Source organism: Pseudochaenichthys georgianus, chromosome 3, assembly GCF_902827115.2.
Source record: "Pseudochaenichthys georgianus chromosome 3, fPseGeo1.2, whole genome shotgun sequence".
Taxonomy (NCBI): domain Eukaryota; kingdom Metazoa; phylum Chordata; class Actinopteri; order Perciformes; family Channichthyidae; genus Pseudochaenichthys; species Pseudochaenichthys georgianus.
In genome coordinates, this window is record NC_047505.1 from 6,143,046 (window position 1) to 6,164,984 (window position 21,939).

Here is a 21,939-nt window from a genome sequence, read left to right on the forward strand (position 1 = left end):
TGTTTATAGTAAATCTTCCTTTCATTCTAGTGTTATTGTCATTATTAAAGGACTTTTTGCCCGGACCTTTATTAGACCCATGCGTAAGATTCGCTGACGGGTGCCTCAACGGCACTTTGTTTTGAGTTATATTTCTGTTTTATATTTTTTATGATTTTTGCCGCTTTAACCTCTTTAAAATCAGCACAGCTCTCCACTTTAAATACAGTATAGTATGTGTCATATGTAAATATTGTTAATTTGTTATTTAATTTGTTTACGTATTCTTCTTTCTGTGTCTTTGCATGCACCAGATATATTAAAGCTAATTCCTTGTGTAAACCTACAGGTAATAAAACCGTTGCTGATTATATTAACGATGGTTATATAAGTATGACTTTATTATTGAAATATTTGTTAATAAGATATAGTTTAGACCAGTGGTTCCCAAACTTTTTCAGTCAGGGCCCCCTTGGGTAATATTTTCAATCTTTTCAAAATATGTTATACTTTTTGAAATATTCAGCTTTTTAAACTCTTTTTTAAGAGTGGAACTCAATGGGAGTAACTCAATGGGAGGAACCTTCAAATCCTCTTTTACCTACACCTTGCGCCAAATGCTTCTCCTTCCACATACTTTCAGCTAGAGACTTCATTCCAACTTTAAAATGATCACAAAACCTTCAGCTATTACAATTTTATTCAGATTTTTTATATCTTTTACACTTTTTGAGATATTTAACTTAGTTTGGAGCTTGGTAGAGAGGCCTTTTTCAGATTTTAGCATTAGTGTGTATTGCGCAGCTCGTTAACCTCTTAAGCCCGAAGGTCCCCCCAGTGGACCCCTCCCACAGTTTTTTTTCGAGACTATGTCTCAGGGCTTCTTAACATTTATGAAACTATTAATGTTTCATACCCTTTTAAAGGTAAGAAACTCCGCTAACTGACAATAAGAACAATTGTTAGCTAAAAAAAACACAAGAATAATACCAAGCCTTTGAATTAGCATTGAGCGAAAAAATGCTAACTAATGCTAACGCTTTTTTACACAGAACTCACGGTAGAAATGCCCTTATTACTATCTTAACTGCACAAACAAGATATACGATTTAAAGCTGAGACTCCACAGATTCCACACATGTAATGTCATCACTGTACGACCTCGAATTCCTGGAGCTATCAGCCAGAAAAGAGAAAGTAAACAACATCCGGTTTCAAAAATATTACAATAATTACATCTTACCTTTTTTGATTTGTGATCAAAAGTTGTGTTCAACGGAATAAAAACGCCGCTCAAGGTTAATCCAATGTCTTTGTGTCACGTAGACATTTTTACTGATAATCCATCATCATATTTATGGCAATATACTGGTTATAAAGTTTTGCCGTCCAGGCTTGTACTTTCAGATATGCTTCGTTTGCTTCTCTATTACGTCCGGTAATGGTTTTCTTCAAGGTTGTGTGAATTTACATGTTTTTACTGTGTTCCATCTGAATTTACTTTAAAATAAAAACATCTATATTGATTCTGACACTTCTACATCCAACTCACAGATGTAACCTTGCTTTGAGAGAAAAGATTATTAATTTACCCCTTTTAGAAGTGAAGATATAGTCTTTGTTGTGTTAGTGGCATTTTCGAGCCTGAAACCTGAAAAACAGGCTCAGGGCTTAAGAGGTTAAGGCTAGAGTGCTTTGATCTCAAAACAGAGCGGAGGAGAGCTTGAAATTCGCCCAAAATTCTTTTTAAAACCTGCCATAATGCTCAAAGCCTAGGTTGAAAAATAAAAATAAATTAAGCAAAACAATTAATCAAAATGCCTCTTGAGGGCATGAAGTGACAAAAACGTTCAACATGTCTCCATTAAGGCCAATTGTACATTCAGATTGATCTGTCCTCAGAGCACCAGCTGCACACCTTTAGTTAATCTGCCAAATAGGCCACATTATTGACCCGAAAGTACACAAAAAGCACACTTCAGACGCTCGTCAGGGTCCTGAGACGCTTCATCCGTTGAAATATCACCGATATCTGCTACGGTTCTTCAACAAAACGTTCACATGTAAGAGGTTTATCTCTCATTCAGATCAATGGAAAGGCTCTCCTCTCACTGATTACTGCACATCACCATGGAAACCTTGATCTCTGGGCTCAAGCACAGGTGTTTCATAACGTCGCTAGCTCAAACACAAACACCTGTGTGATGATGTCATAACTCCAACTGACAACGCCACCAAACATCACATGATGGTTAACACTGTGGCCCTGAACAGCTCTACGTCAAATCTGATGTTACATAATGTGGTGTTACCATCCCTCGCCATAAAACACGATGTCGCTGTAACTCCAATTGACACGGTCCGATCGTCCCCCAATCTTCACTTGTATATCACCGGCCCATGCCTCAACAGCTCCACGCCAAATCTGACATCTGACCATATGCCGTTTCATGGAAACGCATCCTTCGCCAAAAAACACAACGTTGTCATAACGCCTATGAAAAGGGTCAAAACAGCACCAGACTTCAGATAATGGTTATTGGTCCAGCCCTCAACATGTCTATGTGTCAATAGTGAGTTTTCCTCAAAAGCTGTTGCCATCCCTCGCCATAAAACACGATATTGCTATAACTCCGATGAAAATGGTCAAAAACTGCTCAAACTTCACATGTGTGCCAACAGTCCAGCCGTGAAGACATCCACATGACCGTTTTGAGATTTCTTCAAATGACGTTGCCATGGCAACACAATGCTCACGATGAAACACGGTTTTCTCATAACTTCAGTGAAAATGCTCCAGGTTTGGTAATGATGCAGCCATCAATATCTAAGCGTATTATGGGGTGTCATCAAATGCTGTTGCCATGGCGACAGATTACTCGCCATCAAGTTAGTTCAAAAGTTTGCAGTTAAAATATTCTGATGCTTTTCAAAGCCTTTTTACTTTCTTTTCTTCTCTTATCACACATTCATTCACTACTACGTACATCTGATATTTAACTCCTTCAGCCTACTTTCAGCTACAGAAACCATTCAACTATTACATTATTCAGCTATTTCAGGACATTGAGGCGATACATTTAGTTGTTTATACCTTTTTTAAACCTTTTCTTTTAAATATTAAGCTTCTTCACTATTTTTCCGACTCTTCCAGTTTAACATTTCACTTTCACGTTTTCAACAAAGTCATTGCAATGCATTTGAGCTGTAACAATTTTGATTCAAATCATTTCACTTTTCTGCATTTCTCCGCTAAGTTCAGCAACACACTTACTTGGTTTCTGTAGCTAAAAGCAGCTACAGAGACCATTCAGCTAATAACATTTTCAGCTTTTTCTGCATTTTCAGGTAAATTCAGCCACAAATGTTCACAGTTTACAGCATTCGCACACATTTTCAGCTGGAAAAGCATTTTCTAGTTGAAAGTAGTAGGCCTACTTCCCTGTCTGGTAAACCAATTTGTTTATGAAATATATGAATAAACATTAACTATTACTACTAATAATAAATATGAAATCCTTTTTTTAAAATATATTTTTATTTCTCTAGTACCAATAACAAATCGATAACGTCGGAGCTTATCGATACCATGGTCTTTAAAATATTGCAGGGACACAAAAATGAATTCTGTTCTATAGCATTGTATATACATATTGGTCTGTTAGGCACAAGGCCTCATTGCTGGCCATCATTGCATCGTGGGTGTTGAAAGGAAAATACTCTTTAAAGCCAGTTCTGTTTATGTATTACTTAACAATTGAATTGATTGAATGATACGTCTTATTATCTTAAAAAATACAGGTTATAATAAATTATGACAGACAATGAGAAAGTGAAACTGACTGTCTGCACTTCAGATGTTGTCATAGGTTCCCGTGCAGAGGACTCGGGTTCGAATCCGGCCAGGAACCGTTTATGCATGTCATCTCCTCTGTCTTCCCCTTTTAACACTGTGACTATTCAATTAAAAAAAAAATTGTAATGTGGCTAATTGTAATTTTTAGGAAATGTATATAATTCAAAGTTAGTATGATAAAGGGCTTGAATACAGTTATTATATTCTTATAACAAAGATGTATTTGTTTCCACACAAAAAAGAATAATTAACAACAATGTCACCGGCTAAATTGTTATTGTAAACATAGGTATTGGCTGAGAAATTTGCAATCGATGCACCCCTGCAATAAACCCCACTAACTGGACCTTTAAACTGAGATATCTATGAGAAGCTGCCGGCACACAGAGCTAAACACTTTCCTGCTCGTTCTAATATCTGAGCAGCTTCTGCAGGGAGTCAATGGAGGACGTATTGTATTTCCGGCAGACAAATTGTATATAATAATAACTTCCTACACTAAAATACTTTGTTCTACACCAACAGTGGACTGAGATTATCAGCCACAATACTGCTTCACTTTCTTTCATAGGTGGTAGCCCTTGAAGTCCCAAAAGGCTCTGTGTCGCTGTTTTGTGTATGAAATAATAGTGTGTATGATATGATAGTATGAGCCTTTCCTCAGTCAGGGTATAGAGCCGCATCAACAGAAAAACAGACTGAGAAGCATGCTGGAAACATGTTTCTAATGTCCAGAGGCCAACCCATATCAGTATGTTAAGTGCAATGGTTTGTTTACCGTGAAGGGAAGTCAGTCATGAAGAGTTCTGGGACCAGTTCCTGCAGGCTGACTGGCTGCTCAGGGTGCTGAGGACAGAGGATGTGCTCCTTCTCCACTGCAGCCAGAACACAGTCCTCCATGTTGAAGTAATGAAGCCCTGCCCCTCCTGCGCCATCAGCCCCCCCCCCCTGCTCTCTCTTCTCCCACCTGACCTACAAGCTTGGCTTGCTTCTGCGGGCCCAGTGAGGCACAGAGGGGACAGGGAGAGTACTGCTCCACAAGGAGACTCCCGTCACTCTCACTGGCGGTCAGAGCTACAAGAGAGGACACAGAAATAAAATAAATGTACAAGATCTGTGTTTATTGGACATGCATGTGTAACATGTCTGAGGGCAGCAGAACAGACACTGTCATTTATCAAAGGGATTCAATAGGCAACATATTTGTGATAGTGGCCTTTACAAATTAAACTGTGTCATATAGATAGGCTTATTATTAAGTAGAGTATTCTACACAGCCAACCTCTCGGAGTCCTTCCTCAGTTTCCCTTCCTCAGGATACTTCAACGTTAGCTTGTTGAAGTTTTGTTGGGAGAGTTTTTTCTTTATCCAAGGGTTTTGAATGGTCCTTTGGAATGGTTTGTTTAATGCGCCGTGTTGCACCCATTAGAATGGTTTATATCTTTTCTTTTTAATGACTGATTTTAAATGCCATTTTCTTAATGTCTTTCGTTTTTTGTAAAGCACTTTGAATTGCCTTGTGTTGAAAGGTGCTATATAAATAAACTTGCCTTGCCTTGCCTTATATGTTTTGTTATTTGAACACTAGATGGCGTAATGGGGCAAAAGCATATAACTGGTCTCCTGGCACGGGTGTATTGATGTGACTGGGAGAGCAAGAGTTCTTTGACCGTGTCTGTGAACAAGCTGTTTTTCTTTGAAAATAAAAGATATTGAAAGCAAAACTCCGTCGTACATGGAGATTGCACACGTCCAATTAGTTAACCCAGTTTAGTTGATCCCAGGTGATATTGAGTGGCAATAGTCACCACATGCCGTTGTTGTATTACTATAATGAACAGCGGTACGTTAGGTGCATTCTTTATCACCATCATCATAATGTTATAGTGATACTATGGGCTTATATATGTCTCAATAATATTTGTGTGAACATAAAAATGATGTGTGTGTAAATGTGTCATTTATAAATGTGAAACACCTTCCACAAATGCATTCAAACGATTTGGAAATGCACAAAAAAAAATTGCAAATGTAAAACAGATCTGCCAATACGCAACATGTTTTCACAAATAAAAAAAAGATCTGTGAATACTATAATTAGGTAGGTAGGTAGGTAGGTAGGTAGGTAGGTGGGTAGGTAGGTAGGTAGGTAGGTAGGTAGGTAGGTAGGTAGGTAGGTAGGTCGGTAGGTCGCTAGGTAGGTCGGTCGGTCGGTAGGTAGGTAGGTACCTAAATACGGTGCTTTTCTACTGATTACCACTACACTGGTAAGGTAAAACTAGGCGGACTAATAAGATGTGAAGTGCTTTGTACTTATAGTATTCACAGATCTTTTTTTGATTTGTGAAAACATTTTGCGTATTTGCAGATCCGTTTTACATTTGCACTTTTTTTTTGTGAGTTTGCAAATCTTTTGAATGCATTTGTGTTAGGTGCTTTACATTTACAAATCACACATTTACACACAAATCATTTGTATGTTCACACACATATTATTAAGGCATATATAAGCCCAAAGAAGACCTTTTGGATCATATGCTGAATACACATGCTCTTCTGAAAACCTTGACAAACATGTCAACCAGACAAATGGCAAGATAAACAGTTGAATAGTCAAAAACATAATGAAATGAAATCAAGTGTCAGGGCACTGACCGGGGAACCACTGATCGATCAGAGAGTTCACGTTGTCCGTGATGAAGGCCATGGCAGAGAAGTCTCTGCTCTCTGAATGGCAGATGATCTTTATCCCTCCACTCTTCTTCCTCTTCCAGTTGACATCTGATGACTCCACACTGCAGAAACACGTCGCCGTCTCATTATACCGAGCTATATCTGCGTTCACTACCTCACCGGCATTCACCATTCAAACAGGAGCTGTTCAACATAACGTTTTCTGTCTCCCTGTTTTCATTGAATTCCTTTTAGATTTTCAGAGTATGTTGTGTCTTAATGTTGAAGTATGTTATCTTGTACATTAGGCTTAGAACTAATTATAGCACTAAGAAACCTGTGATATATGTGATAAGAACACTATGGGGGATCTGTGGCTCAGGAGGTAGGAGTGTGTCGTCCAATCAGGTGGTTCGATCCCCAGCTCCTGCACATGTTGACGTGTCCTTGGGCAAGACACTGATCATCGAACTGAAGCCCCACACACTTCGTTACATCAATAAAGCATTTCCCTCATTTAACCCCCGCTCTGACCTGAGGTAGCCTCCATCAAAAGTGACCAGCAGCCCCTCCTTCCAGTATATGGTCTGGCTGCGTTTGACTCTGAAGGTGCTGCACCGGTTCCTCTGCTGGGCTCCAGCAAAACTGTAGATCACAGAGTTCCTGCTGCCCTGGCTCCTGGTGTTTCCTTTGGGCTCAAGAGACTGTCACAACACAGCATCAGTAAGAGGAGTGTAAGTACAACAGGTGAGTAATGATGATCAGCTGCTTTCAGTACCTGCAGGTCCATCTCCGTGAGGCTAATGAGCATCCTGGCTATAAAGCGCTCCCAAAATCCAGCAGGAACAAAGCTCATCCTGACGAGGCGCTGCACGGTGTTGTGGGTCTGCTGGCGAAGGCCGTGGATGTCCATCGCTGGCTTGGGGGGAAGTAAGTGGGGCAGCAGAAAGCTTCACCGAGAGAAAAGGTGAAATAGTGAAGTGAAAAAAGTGAATAAACGTTAGATATGCTTGCTGCTAGTGCCAGGCTGTGTACGGCTCAACATCTTAACACATCACAATCAGGATCCAGTTTATTGCTGGGCACGTTGACACAAACAAGGAATTTGCTTTTGTGTATGGTGGTGCAAACATAAACAATCTAAGAAAATAAGTTGTAAGAGTAGCTTAAAAAAAACCGACGATGAAACTACTAAAGAAACTATTTTAAGAAACTATTTAGCATTTTAAATAAATACTCAGAATCAGAATACCTTTATTCATCCCACAGAGGATACATTTACCTTTGTTACAGCGAGAAAAGAGCCAACTAAAAAAAACTAATTATTATTACAAAATACACATCCTGTAACAGTTTTGAAGATATAGCAGCTAAGGGGTAAAGACGAGTATTTACACCAAATGTTTATTTAAATATACAAAAGAACCGAAAAAGCAACTAAACTTAGGACAATGAATATTTGCCAATATATGACAAACTGCTAAATATATTCTTGACCAAAGTGTTATCACTGACCAGACTGAAAAATACCGAGATCAGTTCATTCCTTATACCTGACTGGATTAATGCTACGGCCTATCAGAGTTAGGTAATTATCCTCAACCAGGACTTGACTGTCTACCCTCCCTATCTCTTTGCCCTCATCTCCCAAACATGCACGTCACTAACACAATCCCCGGATGTTGCCAGTATTAAAGGTTACGTCTGGATCCTGAGTCGTTGTGGCGGCACCTGGAAGATCCAATTGTATCCATCTTGATCTTCTTCTTCTATATAGAAACTGTCTTTTCAAGCATTTTGACCTATCTTGTAAATCTATTATATCTTTAATTTACACACAACATGTATCGTCCTGGGAGAGGGATCCTCCTCTGTTGCTCTCTGCGAGGTTTCTAATGTTCTTTCCCTCATTAACTGGGGGGTTGCTTTGGGAGTTGTTCCTCGTCCGATGTGAGGGTCCAAGGACAGAGACTGTTAAGTCCCTGAGACAAAGGTCAGATTGGTGTTTGTGTACACATTGCATTTGATGGATTGACACCTTCACCATGATTCTTTCTGATGCGTTACACAGAGACTGTTCCTCGGTTACGTGGCTCTGAGGAAGTTCTGATTCATGATTACCAGATATGCATGTTTGATGTATAGAATTGTGTGCTGGAGAAACTGGGACAAGCTTTCCAGCAAAAAAAAAAAAACCTAGGATAGTACTTATGACATGTTCGTAAAAACTAAATGTGTTACCTGTTGTTGGCCACAGGAAGAGCAATCTCAAACTTGGCCAGAAACTGGAAATACTGTTCCTCTGTCTGCTCGGTGAAACCTGTTCCTACCAACAGCATCTGCACAGACATCATCAGAGATATCACCATAGAAAGTCATATCATCAGTAACACTCTCAAACTCCAGTATTTACCAGTTTACCAGTACCAATTCTCACCCTGAGGTCTTCAGTTCTGATCACTCCATTCCTGGCTACAGAGCGAGAGGACTTGAGGTGCATGATCCTCTCCAGGCATTCTGACAGCCACACAGGACACAGGAAGTAGAGGGTGCACAGGCCGTGGCTGGTGTCCGGGAAGTGCAGCAGGGCCCCTGTCTCTATCAAGAAGCTGATGGCTGGATATAGTGTATAAAGAAGGATGGTGAATGGTGTGGTGGAGGGCATAATGCTAATATACATATACAACACATAGGTCAGTCAGCTTCCTGTTGTATCCAAATGTGCAAACAAGCACCCAAACTCTGCGTCACAGCTTGTTTGTAACCAGCTCTGGGCTCTGGTTGAGATCTGAACAAGAGGCGCATGAACATTGACAACAGTGGACCAAAGCACGAGAAAATAAAACGCGCAATGTGACTGGCCCCTAACTCGAATTGCAAAACAAAGTCCTGTAGTGTTGTTGCAGTGCGCTCCGGTAGCACAACGCCTTATATGAACTCATATAAGATACAATAGTATTGAAGATATCTTTACTTGGCGAGGATGAAGCATGGCTTTACCGCTGTCGCTGTGTGTAGACAGTTTAATAAATATCAATTTCAATAATCCAGGTATGTTTTTGTTTAAAGAACCAGAACATGTTGTAAAGGGGGGACAAGTGATCATACAAATAACAACGAAAGAAATCATGCTGCAATGGAAATAATGCCTTACATTTTGTTTCTGTTTCGGCATAGGCTTATGACCGTCTGCTATATTGGCAGTAAACCCAAAGCAGAACAATGTTAACATGGTATGTTTAAGTATTTGCAATATTCAACAATGTTATCCACATAACATGTCTTCCTGATATTGTGCCGCCCTAATAAAGGTAATACTAAAGCTGTCTTTTGTAAATGGTGAATGGTCTTGACCGGCTTGCTCATATCAGCTACAGGATCATTCAGGGGTCATCTACCTCTGGTAGCTGGTGTAGCGTGTGTAACCATGTTTCCAAAGTTGGCACTTTCAGAGTTAATCAGAAGAAAACATCTTTCAAGGTTACTGTACAAACAAAACACGTCTCAAACTGAACATTTTCACATCTATGTGTGTGCTAACAAAACACAGTACCAGTCTGACGGTCCTCATAGTCTCTGATGTCCCTTTCTGGGTTCTGCTTGAGGATGTGCTCCAGCTGGGCCTCAGTGATGTACTGGACCTCTCCTTCAGAGTCCCGCTGCTGCTTCTCTGCGAGCACTGCATCCTGAAGGGTCAGGTAGCTCCTGGGGATCTGGTGGAGGAGACCATAGTAACATCTGACTGGTAGTTTTGAGTCTTTTAACAAGATAGTTCCTGAAACTAACCATAAGAACTACAAATGCGAACAATAAATCCTTATACTATTTCCAGTTGGATATTTGAAATGACCCACTAGTTCAAGAATTTTTAATTTTTTTTTCAAGATTTTCACATTTCAAACTAAAGTGAGGGAAAGATGGCTGACATGTTGGATACCATTCCAGCTCCTGGACTGGGATCGTCTTTAGCGCTTTAATCCAACAAAGACGACCCTCTCAAAAGGAAAATGTTCATGGTTACATGGAACCGTTGTGTGCGTTATCTAGGGACACCCCCTGGAAGCACACTCTGAAAAACTTCAACTGAAGAGGCAGAAGAAAGGTGACAGCAGAACAAAGAATTGATGATTACCTAGTAATTGCCACTGGATAGTTGGTCAAATGGGGAAGAGAAAGAACTAGAAATAAGCAGAGGACCTAGTGACGTCCACTGGCTGCTGGGTCGGAATAAATAATGTCACATCGTTACAAGAGAATCATAAAACCCAGTTTAAACCGTGAACCGATTTTTTAAATAAAGCCTGACAGTAAACTTAGTAGGTCTGATTAACAGCCAGGAATTAACTCGGCCTGCTAACACAACAAAAGGAAGGCATGTTACCAAGATCTGAAGAGAGTGATCTTGAAATTCAAAATCTTTACAGTGGTGGATCTCAGAGCAGCCATGCGTCCTGTTCAGGAATATTCAGTTTTTTTATGTCAATAATGTCAACAAGCATACAAAGGGTATGATACAGCTCCCTATAAAACATTGAGTTACTGACTTGGTTTTGGAATCCCTCTCGAAATATCATCTTTGACTGCCTTCTGTCGTTCCTTATTAAGATTATTTCTGGCTTTATCTAGGTTCAACTTAACCAAAACAGAGGACACACAGACACAACGTGTGGAGCATTATCAGTCACATGGCCTCACTCACCAGTCTGCCCAGCAGTCTGCTGCCACAGGCCGAGCTGCTGCTGCTGTCCTTCATGGAGCGAGACACCTGGAAGAGCAGCTTCTTCAAAGCCTCCAAGCCCTCCCGAGTCCTACAGGACACCTCACTGAGCTCACACACACACAACACACACTGAAAACACTGTGCAGACAGGTGCTCTTTCAGGCTAATATACTGATGATGCAGCATTAGGGACATACTGCAGGTGTTTCCAGGTGATGTCGGGGTATCCGGAAGCTCGGGCCCCTGACGGGGATCGGCATAGAGCCAGAATGTAAGCTCTCAGAGTGGCCAGTCTCTCGGTGCGAAACTTGGTGTCGATGAGATCCAGATGTGTTCCCACCACCACCACCGCAGAGTTGGGTGCTCGCGCCTAAAGGCCACAACACACAGTAAGCTGCACATTTATGAAAATGTATTAAAGAAAACACAAAATGACATTTTAAACTATTGGAAGTGGCCTTTTCTTCTAAGAAAAGATATACTCCTTTGCTTAAGTGTAGGTTTATGGATGTGTTATATTTTATGTTGATGTCCAATCACTGTTGACGGTAAATGTAAGGGGCAGTGGCGTAACAAGGTTGTGATTGGCCCCGGTGCAAATATTGTTTTGGGCCCCCCCCCAAACGTAAGCGCACGCTGATGCGCTCACACACGCACGGACATACACTCTCTCTTGTCCTTTCTCTTTTGAGCGCCACTCTTGTGCTTTGGTTTGCTGTACATTATAAATGCAAGCTATTACATTTGTTATAATGCTGCCAAACTTGCTGCTGCTAGCTACAGTACAGGTTGATTAAACGGTTCGCTCGTCACGCAAGGTATCACATGACATGAAAGGGAGCAAGGTCATTGGACAGACAAATTACAAATGAATTTAGGTTGCTTGGTTACTTTGAAGAGTGCGTGACAAACAAAATAAAAATACATGACTTATTTTCTTTTTTTTGCATGGGCCCCTGGCCGGCTCTGGGCCCCGGTGCGTTGCACCAGCTGCACCAGCTGCACCAGCTGCACCAGCTGCACCAGCTGAACCGTCGATAGTTACGCCACTGGTAAGGGGTGTACAGAGATGTCATCTATTGTTTAATCGACACAGTACCTGGATGACCTGTGTTCAGATGCATATATAGAAGAAACGACTGGTAGTGGACGTGATCTATACAAAGTCCACTTTAATCAGCGAAATATTGTAATCTCTTGCCTCATATGAAGGTAGCCGGTAATTACTAGTTTTTAGCTGGTAAAATGTATAAAAAAACGGTAAATTAAAAACCTGCCAGTCAAAATGTCCAGTAATAACAAGGGATGCTCCGATCGATCGGCCGCCGATCATTATCGGCCGATATTCACTCTTAATAGTTTGATCGGTGCTCTCTATAAAGGCCGATCAGGAGAGCCGATCAGATGACACAAAATACATGAGACTTTTCTCTGTGCGCGGAAAAAAGAAGCTCCCAAAATGGCTTCACCGCTAATGCTACCTGGATCTGATCGATATGGACATGAATTATAACAGGACGCAGGAGAGAAATCAGAGATCAGCTGCTGCTGACGGAGACATGCAGCTCTACCAGATCACCTGCAGCTCCGCCCGCTGTGATGGACCGGTGAGCGGAGCAAAACACACACTTCAAGTTAGAACATCTTAGCTATTTTATCTACCTAGCTAAACTAGTTATAAATATGTTTATTCTTCACTGTCGGGTCACTCATTACTGAGCTGCATGAGACGGATACAGACGGGCTGTCAGGAGAGGGGGAGGAAAAGAGAGCGCTCCGTTTAATATTCCCCTGTTATTATCCAAAGTGAATGTAAACCTTCATTTACTATAGGCTAAGTAGTTTGTTTTAATGTAATAATTATGTTGTTTGTTGTTTGTAGAAGCGCATCATTTATTGAAAAATGAATCTGAACTTTTCGATCTGTTACGATTATAAACTGAAGCAATATAAAACTGAGCCCCATTAATTGAGTTTTAAACATCAGCGTATATTACCGGTCATTACCGGTCATAGTCCGGTAATTACCTGCTAACGGAAACTCTGCTACACAATTATTATTATTATTATTATTGCAACATGACCGGTAAGTTTCTAATTTGTCCGGTAAAATAAATGATTTCCGGACACTTGACCGGCAAGAAGAAATCCTAGCGGAAACCCTGGAAGGGGTGTGTGAATGTGTGTGAGGCTTAGCTTCCCGATTTGGGTGTGCGGTGCCTTGCTTAAGGCGACCACGGCAGGGCCCAGGAGGTGAACTGGGACCTCTCCAAGTACCAGTCCAAACTCCATATTTTAGGTCTGGTCAGCGACTTGAACCAGTGACTCTACGTTTCTTACTGTACATGGTATACTGTTTCTGTTGGGTGTTTTTACCCGCATCTTTACCATGGCTATTGGCTACCCAGAGGCACAGACTAGAAATCCAATTTGAAGTAGTTCATAGATGAGAAAAACCCATCCGGGTATTTTTCGAATACGTCATGGCCCTTGTCCTGTTTGGGTGAAAACATTCTCTGTCATTCAACTGGCAGGAATACAGATTCTGAGGGTTTTGGCTAACACATAAAATAATGACGAATGCTGTGAGCACAGTTACGATGGTCAGTCAGACGAACAATTATAAAATGTCATTGGAGATTGATGATCGGTGTCGATATATCGTTAAATTAAAAGCTATAAAGGATGGATGTCAGTCTGCTGGTGGACGACTGGCAGGTAGCAGATAACACTGAAACTGGGATTTCCTCGACTTGTCAGTTTTTTATATTTGAATGCAGCAACTACAGTCACTACTTTGTCAATCGTTTAGGTTGCATTACAACCTAAACGATTGACATTAACCTTATTAGCATCATAGTTCCGATGAGGGGGAGTGTTTCCCACAGGCGTACATTGTTTACTGACCGGGTCCGTCGTCTCATTTTGCCACTTGTGAGCTAGAAGCTTTGGACAAGACACATTTTTAATGAGGTATTTAAATGCTGTCTCTTCTTTGTTAACCTCAGATCTTTTCCTGGCATCTAACAAAAACACGTTAAAAAAAACCATTGACGAGGTAACAGGATGTGGGAAAATGCTGACTAATTTCCGGTTTCTGGGAGAGATTCCTGCACCTCCCGGTTTGCTTTAATAGACTACAAGAATGATTGCATATCCACATCAAAAGATGAAGGTGTTTGATGGTTGACACATAGGCTCTGGTCAATACACGTCCTGATGAGGAATAATCGTTTAAAAATATGTATGTTGCCCCTTTTCCACCGAACCGGTTCCGGGCTAGAGCCTGATTAAGCTCTGGTTCTTCCTGTTTCCACCGCAGCGGAGCCGGCTCTAAGCATCGAAAACCGGTTCATAGCTGACCCCACTCAGCTACAGGGCAAGAACCAAGAACCAATACGTCACGCTTACGTTGGAGGGGGCGAGATTAACCTGAGCAATAACAGTTAATGGAGAGTACGGCAAATAAAAGTTGTAACAAGCAGTAGCGCTGAGCAAAGTGACTAGAACACAACCACACAGTTATAAAAAAACACACTTTATAAAGTCAGGCAACACTAACCAGGCTTAGTTTGATTCTGTTTATGTTTACCTTACTTTGACCATCCGTTTGCAGTTATTGATCATTGTGGAGAGCAGGCAGACCTTTTGTTTTGTATTATAGCAGCTATCGGATGGAATCAATACATGGGCTAAACAGGTTGTCATGTCCGACCATTACAAGTAGAATCATAATGAAAAATATGCCGGTAAAATGTCCCTGTAGAAAACGGCTTATGCCACACAATAGGATAGCAACAAGTGGTCAAAATAGTCAGTTTAGCTTCGGTTGCTATGCTAACATCACCCATTTTACAGTAAACCAGAGAAACTCCACAACTCATTCACTTATGGGGATGGGGGATATTTATCAGTTGCTTGTGTGACAGTCAGACAGTGAATACTTTCCAGCGGCCGCTGCCGTGAGTTAACGGTAGACTAAACTCCGGTGGACGAGCAGAACTGCAGCTGTCGGTAAATGCCGCTGAACCACATTAATAAACAATGAAGCACTGCACTCTGGGAAAGAGTATTACGTGTTCTTTAATTTAATCTGACTTTGTATGTTTAATAGCAACACGATCTTCGACCCGACGCAGTCCCCTATTGTTGTTGTTGTGAGCGGCGTTGGGGAGAAAATCAGCGACGTAAAAGGTGATAGACATGACGCAGCACCAGTCGGGCTCTGGGCAGTGGAAACACAACTGGTGCTAAAAAGAAGAACCGGTTCGGAACCAGAAGAGCACACGCACAGAGCTAGAACTGGAACTGGTTTGGTGGAAAAGGGGCATATGTGTGTGTATGTGTGTGTGTTAAAGCTAGAGTTCACCTCTATGTTGAGCAGCCATGTCTGCAGGTTGGCCACAGCCTCCTCTCCCAGAGCCAGGTTCCAGATCACTACGTACAGGGCCTTGTCAGTGAAGAAACACTGGGTCACTGTGGACATGCTGGCTGGACCCCCGATGTCCCACACATTGAAGGCCACAGAGTCCCTCTGTGTGACACAAGACAAACACTGAGTCTGCAGAACGGGCTGGAGAGTGAATTCATGATGAACTCACCGTCTCAGACAGACAGACAGACAGACAGGCAGGCAGACAGACAGACAGACAGACAGGCAGACAGACAGGCAGGCAGGCAGACAGGCAGGCAGGCAGACAGACAGACAGACAGACAGACAGACAGACAGACAGACAGACAGACAGGCAGGCAGACAGACAGGCAGGCAGGCAGACAGGCAGGCAGGCAGGCAGGCAGGCAGGCAGGCAGGCAGACAGGCAGGCAGGCAGGCAGGCAGGCAGGCAGGCAGGCAGGCAGGCAGGCAGGCAGGCAGGCAGGCAGGCAGGCAGACAGACAGACAGACAGACAGACAGACAGACAGACAACTCTTTCATTTCTCAAATAGAAACAAATGATTTAGGGCAACAATTGTTTGATTTGAATCGTTGTGTTCTGGAATGTGTGTAATGACTGTCTGTATGTATGCACTGTGTGTGTCCTCACACTGCTCTTGTCTCCATTGGGGTTGTCCAGCTCCCAGGTGGAGATGGAGATGCTGCATTCTGCGGGGGTGAAGGGGGCCACCTTGCTGGTCTGTAAAGCCTCCAGAAGGGATGTCTTCCCCTGTCTCGGTGGACCAATCACAAGCATCTTCAGCAGTTTACAAGGGGCCGCCTTCCGAAGGTATGCCCGGAGGAAAGCCAGGACAGACGCAGGACCTGAAACACCAGAGAAGCACTTTGGTTTCGGCATGTTGGAAATGACCAATTACCAAGAAACCATAGACTACTAGGTACTGCAACGCACTAAAACAACGTTTATTTTTCAAATACTAGTGCATACATCTCATTTCTGGATACTTGTAAGACATTTGAAGAAGCACATTTTATAATGCTGATCAGAAACACATTTCATTTTCACAATTTTACTTTGTATGACTGCTGTCTCTTTGGTTACTCTTGGCGTCCACTATGGACCTCATAGTAATAAAAACGACTTTCTGGACGTAGGTGAAGCCAGGCATTAGTTATACGTTATTGAATTATGTAGGTTACTGAAAGGAAAACCTTATTCGGAGACTGTAAATTGTATTTTTTTTTTAGGAAAGGTTCATCTTAAACCAAAGGTGACATGTGAACAGGTTTTGCTTGCTGTTATCATCCCAGCCATTAACAGGCCCTTTTCTACCTGGCTTCCAATGTGAGTGGTGGGGAACAGGATGCACTGTGGGGCTTCAGCAGTCCTTCAAGCCTTCTGCACATTCAACAGTCAAGTGAGGGTGTCATTAAAGACAGTTGGACAGTACCTTCTTTTCTGACGTCCTGGGGGACATTAGTGATGTTGAGGTCTTCCGTGTCCAGCTGCCACAGGTTGGACAGTTGACTGAGCTCTGCAGGAAGCTCCCTGATTCTTGGATTACTGTTCAGAGGAAAAACATGGGTCAATACTTCACATGACAGTTACCTACCTACCATCCAAATGACTTCAGTTGCGTTATTATTCCTGCTGTAAGTTGGTGCTCATTCGCACCACACGTAAAAAACATCCCCCGCACCGCCTTCTTTCATCTTCGGAACATCTCCAGCCTCCGCTCATCTCTGTCCCAACCCAGCACTGAAATCCTGGTCCACTCATTCGTCACATCCCGGATTGATTACTGCAATGCACTTCTGACTGGCCTTCCCATCAAGCTCCTCAATAGACTGCAAATAATCCAGAACTCTGCTGCCCGGATCATCACCCGCACCAACTCATCCGACCACATCACCCCCATTCTCACTCAGCTACACTGGCTTCCTGTACGCTACCGTATTCACTACAAAAACATTCTGCTCATATACAAAGCTCTCCATAACCTTGCCCCCATCTACATCTCTGACCTCCTTCAGGAGTACACCCCCTCCCGCACCCTCCGCTCTTCGTCCGTAGGACTTCTCACCGTCCCAAGCTATCGCCTCAAAACCATGGGTGCTCGAGCTTTCAGCTGCTCGGCTCCCAGACTCTGGAACACCCTGCCACGACACATCCGACAGTCTGATTCCATAACAACATTCAAAACCCACCTGTTCAAACTGGCATTTTCTCTATAATCTGTACCCTGTGTCCTTTTGTGTCCTTCTGTAGTCCATTTCCTGTTGTTTGTCTTGTCTTACCCCGGCTGATACTTCACTAAATCCACTGTTTTAATTTGTAAGGTAAAATTGTAAATGTAAATTGTAAATCTGTAACCCTGTAAGGTGTCCTTGGGTGTTATGAAAGGCGTCCCCCAAAATAAATGTATTATTATTATTATTATTAAGTCAATTGGATTATTTAGAAATCACAGACTTCCGTTAAGCCCACAACAACAACAGTCAGATTGAAATGTTGCCAAATTATGCTGTGGTTCATAACTTCCAACTTCAAGCATTGTGGCTCCTGCAAACAGCTGGAGCAGGAGGACTGGCCTCAGACCAGCAGGAGGACTGGCCTCAGACCAGCAGGGGTCCCGGAGACTGAACCCAAAAGCAGTGATCATGTTTCACATTTCATTTCACTTCCTATGGTGACATCAGTGTTAACACCCGACAAGTTTGTTATAAAATGAGATAACGTAAAATAATACAACTTTATTAGTCCCAAATCGGGATCTAAAAAAACGTTTAGAAAACTCCAACTACTTTGCACACTTATGTCTAGAGCAGTGGTTCTCAACTGGTCAGGCCTCGGGACCCACTTTTTACTTGGTCAATACATCGCGACCCAACATTTTGAAGCACTCAAATCTATTCAACAAAAAATCGTGCGGTAATATATATGCTTTTCAGCATACAATATTAATAAAAGTGAAGTACAGTGCATATATCCCTTATATCCTTTCACAGAACTAAAGTATGCTTTTAAAAAAGGTTTAATGAGATGATGGAATCAAAGCTGAACTATATAAAAAGGCACGCATGCTGAAAACCCAACCCCAGCAGGGGGTCTGGGGGGATTCTCCCCCAGGAGATTTTTAGAAATACTAACATAAACTATGCATTCTGGTACACTGAGAAGAAAATAAATAAATCTATTACTACCCGACATATTAATAATATTTGATGCCATTGTTTGTTTTTCACTTTGTTCTGACATCTTGAAGAGTAAAGAGGAGATAGTCTGTGTGAAGTACTTTAAATTGTGGGTAAGGGTAGATAGCTCCCATTGTTCTGTGACCTGTCAGTCATCAGACCGGGGGTCATATTTCATTATGTGTTCATTGTTATCTGAAGTTGTACCCATGGATATATAAAAAAGAGTTCTACCGCAAAGTTATTCTCCGTGGGGACTTCCGGCAACAATCTTGATTCTGATTGGCCAGAAGACTCGGAAAAACATCAGCAAAGATGTTTTATTGAGAAGATGATCACTATGTGACAGAAGTTTTCAAAACCGTTTATGGTCTCCGGACACTTCCAGTCCAACGCCGACTGCATGCACAGCGTTAGAAAATCGGGCCTTCAAAATAAAAGTTTGACTTTTCCCCCAAAAAAAAAAAATTCCAAGTTTTTTTTTCTTCACTCACACATCCGCGACCCACTCGAAACGGGTCCGCGACCCACTTTTGAGAACCACTGGTCTAGAGTATCCTATGTTTTTTATTTTAGAAGTAGAAGTAGATTGTTCTATTAAACCGTATTCTGTATATTTTAAATGATTAACTTTTCTGTTGATTTGTATATATTTACTGTTTATAATTGAATTTATTCAATTGTCTTTTTAAATCTATTTAAACTCATGTGCAATGGGCAGACTCACTTGGAGAGGTAGAGCTCAGTGAGGCTGTGCAGACCACACACTGACTGGGGAACACACTCCAGCTGGTTATCATTCAAGAAAAGCACTTCCAGTGAGTCCCGCAGAATCATGGGGAACTCTATGGAACACACTGCCAACACAGAACCATGCATGGTCAGACACAACAGACACTTTATAACATTGTAACTTATACTGAAACTGGCTTTGTGCCAACATTTCCAAAAGGAAGTAACAAGTAAGCAGCAGATTACACATAAGTGGGAAATGATGTAAAACATTATGTAACACTGATACAAAACAAAATACTGTCGCACAACAATTTGGTATTGAACCAAACCTCATCACAGGACGGAATCATTCATCAGGATCTGGTTAGTTTGAGCTATGGGGTCAGAGATGGTTCAATTCATGCGTGTCACCCGGAGGCTGGGAGCCAGTTGTGTTTTTTTTTTTTTTCTATCTCATGATCCATCTCTTGGCATTTCTCATTGTTGCTTTAGAGTTAAACAACATGTTTCATGATTTGATATTGAACTGCTACACAGACTTTTTAGACTAGACTCACCTTTCACTCTCCATACATCAAACACCAGTGAAACAAAAGGCAAATATAAAGAAATCTACAAATCATGTTCTATACACTTTCTCAGTTTGAGGAACTATTGCAAGTACCGGACAATTCTAATATTGAAAAGTATGTAATTGTTGCGGTCACATGATTTTATAAATAGCGAGGCAGGATAATAGAGTGCCACAGTGACGCGTCCTAAAACCCGGAAGTAAGTTAGCATTTTACCACTTCTGGTTCCTTCGACAAAAACCAATGCAATGTCTCCATAGGGTTTTGGAAAATAGCTGAAATAAGGTCTGTGGCTGACACACATTTATGAGACAGATCACGTTTTGTTCAGCCGGATAATATCCACATGTCTACCCTACTTTTATAATTTTCTAATCATAAATCTATCGATTAGATTTATGATTTGCATTGGTTTTTGTCGAAGGAACCGGAAGGAGTTTACTTCCGGGTTTTAGGACGCATCACTGTGGCTCTCTATGGCTCAAACAATGTAAGGGTGTGATCACAAATATGATTGGACTTGATCAGACTCAAATGCTTTGAATGCATGTGAAGCAGATGTACCTGGCTCTGGGTCCCTCCTGTTCCAGGTTGTCAGGAAGGCCAGCTTCCTGGATTTGGGCCCCTCCTCTGTTCTAAATAGACAATTTTAAATTTGGTAAAAAGGCAAAAGCAGTAGAAGATAAAAACTTCCAACCCAGTATACTGCATGTTTGTTTTTAAGTGCCAATTTCCCTTACAAAAAAAGATTAATCAGCAAGACATTTAGGAAGAGTTTTCTCACTAGGGATGGGAACGTCTGTCCATGTGTGTGTGTGTGTGTGTGTGTGTGTGTGTGTGTGTGTGTGTGTGTGTGTGTGTGTGTGTGTGTGTGTGTGTGTGCGCACCTACCTGCCCAGCTGGTTCCTGGATAGATCCAGGGTCCTGAGCCCAGAGCACTTCCACTTACTGGGGGCCGGGAGTGTGTCAATGTGATTCCCGCACAGTCTCAACGACACTAGAGCCTGATGGGAGGAGGAGATGCTGTGACTGCACATTCACCCTTTCATGTCTGCGTACAGCTGTTCCTCCCGCCAAATGAGCCGCCAGAAGTATGTAGCCTATGTCAGTATGAGGCAACACTTGAGAGAGTGTCAAAAGCAGCAGCTTCAGCTCCCAGAAAAGGTGTCCAACAGATATATGCGTACATCATAGACTGTTTGTGCAGTTGGTCGGCGGGCCTCACAGAAATACTATTGTTTTCTACATGTGTTTTCAAACTTAGTAAAAACTTCCCTGCTCCATTTTTGGGCAAGTAGACAATAGAAGTGATGGATGTGCTGGATGAGCAGAAACAGCATTAACCCTTTCACTCAGCCTGCCCACTGCGGTGTTCCTCCTCCTGCTCTTTATAAGGGTGTATAAACCACACCCGGAACGCACACGTATCCGATCACACGCAGCAGTGTTAATACTTGTGTTATCATAGTCATTCATGCATTTTGGTTTAAACTATCATTTCTAACCCCTAACTGCACTCTTGGTCCACATACACACCTCCAGTTCAAAGAGATATGAGGGCAACTCCTTCAGGCTGTTGTCAGAGAAGTCCACCTCCTGCAGCTGCGTCCTCCAGGACATGGAGACGGTGTTGGGAAGATTCTCAATGACATTGGAGGAAGCGTTGCATTGCTTCTGCATAGGATGAGATGGGAGAATATCCATTTGGTTATTTTGGATGATATTCATTTAATTCACTTATCATGCATCTCATCAGCAACAACAACACGACCCACTACAGGCGGGAGGTGAGCCAGCTGGCCACGTGGTGCATAG

The 21,939-nt window shown here is 42.0% G+C and overlaps 1 protein-coding gene across 1 annotated transcript in view; it reads right to left on the reverse strand.

Annotated features, from left to right (window-relative positions):
- lrrk1 (leucine-rich repeat kinase 1) overlaps positions 1-21,939 on the reverse strand; it is a 112,996-nt gene that overhangs the window by 42,372 nt on the left and 48,685 nt on the right. Inside the window, 17 exon segments of the mRNA XM_034104359.1 lie at positions 4,614-4,838; positions 4,840-4,909; positions 6,491-6,630; positions 7,043-7,212; positions 7,287-7,458; positions 8,750-8,847; positions 8,946-9,124; positions 10,062-10,221; positions 11,208-11,331; positions 11,426-11,598; positions 15,598-15,762; positions 16,272-16,486; positions 17,074-17,186; positions 19,545-19,674; positions 20,689-20,759; positions 21,016-21,128; positions 21,661-21,798. Coding sequence (XP_033960250.1) covers positions 4,614-4,838; positions 4,840-4,909; positions 6,491-6,630; positions 7,043-7,212; positions 7,287-7,458; positions 8,750-8,847; positions 8,946-9,124; positions 10,062-10,221; positions 11,208-11,331; positions 11,426-11,598; positions 15,598-15,762; positions 16,272-16,486; positions 17,074-17,186; positions 19,545-19,674; positions 20,689-20,759; positions 21,016-21,128; positions 21,661-21,798 — 2,456 coding nt within the window.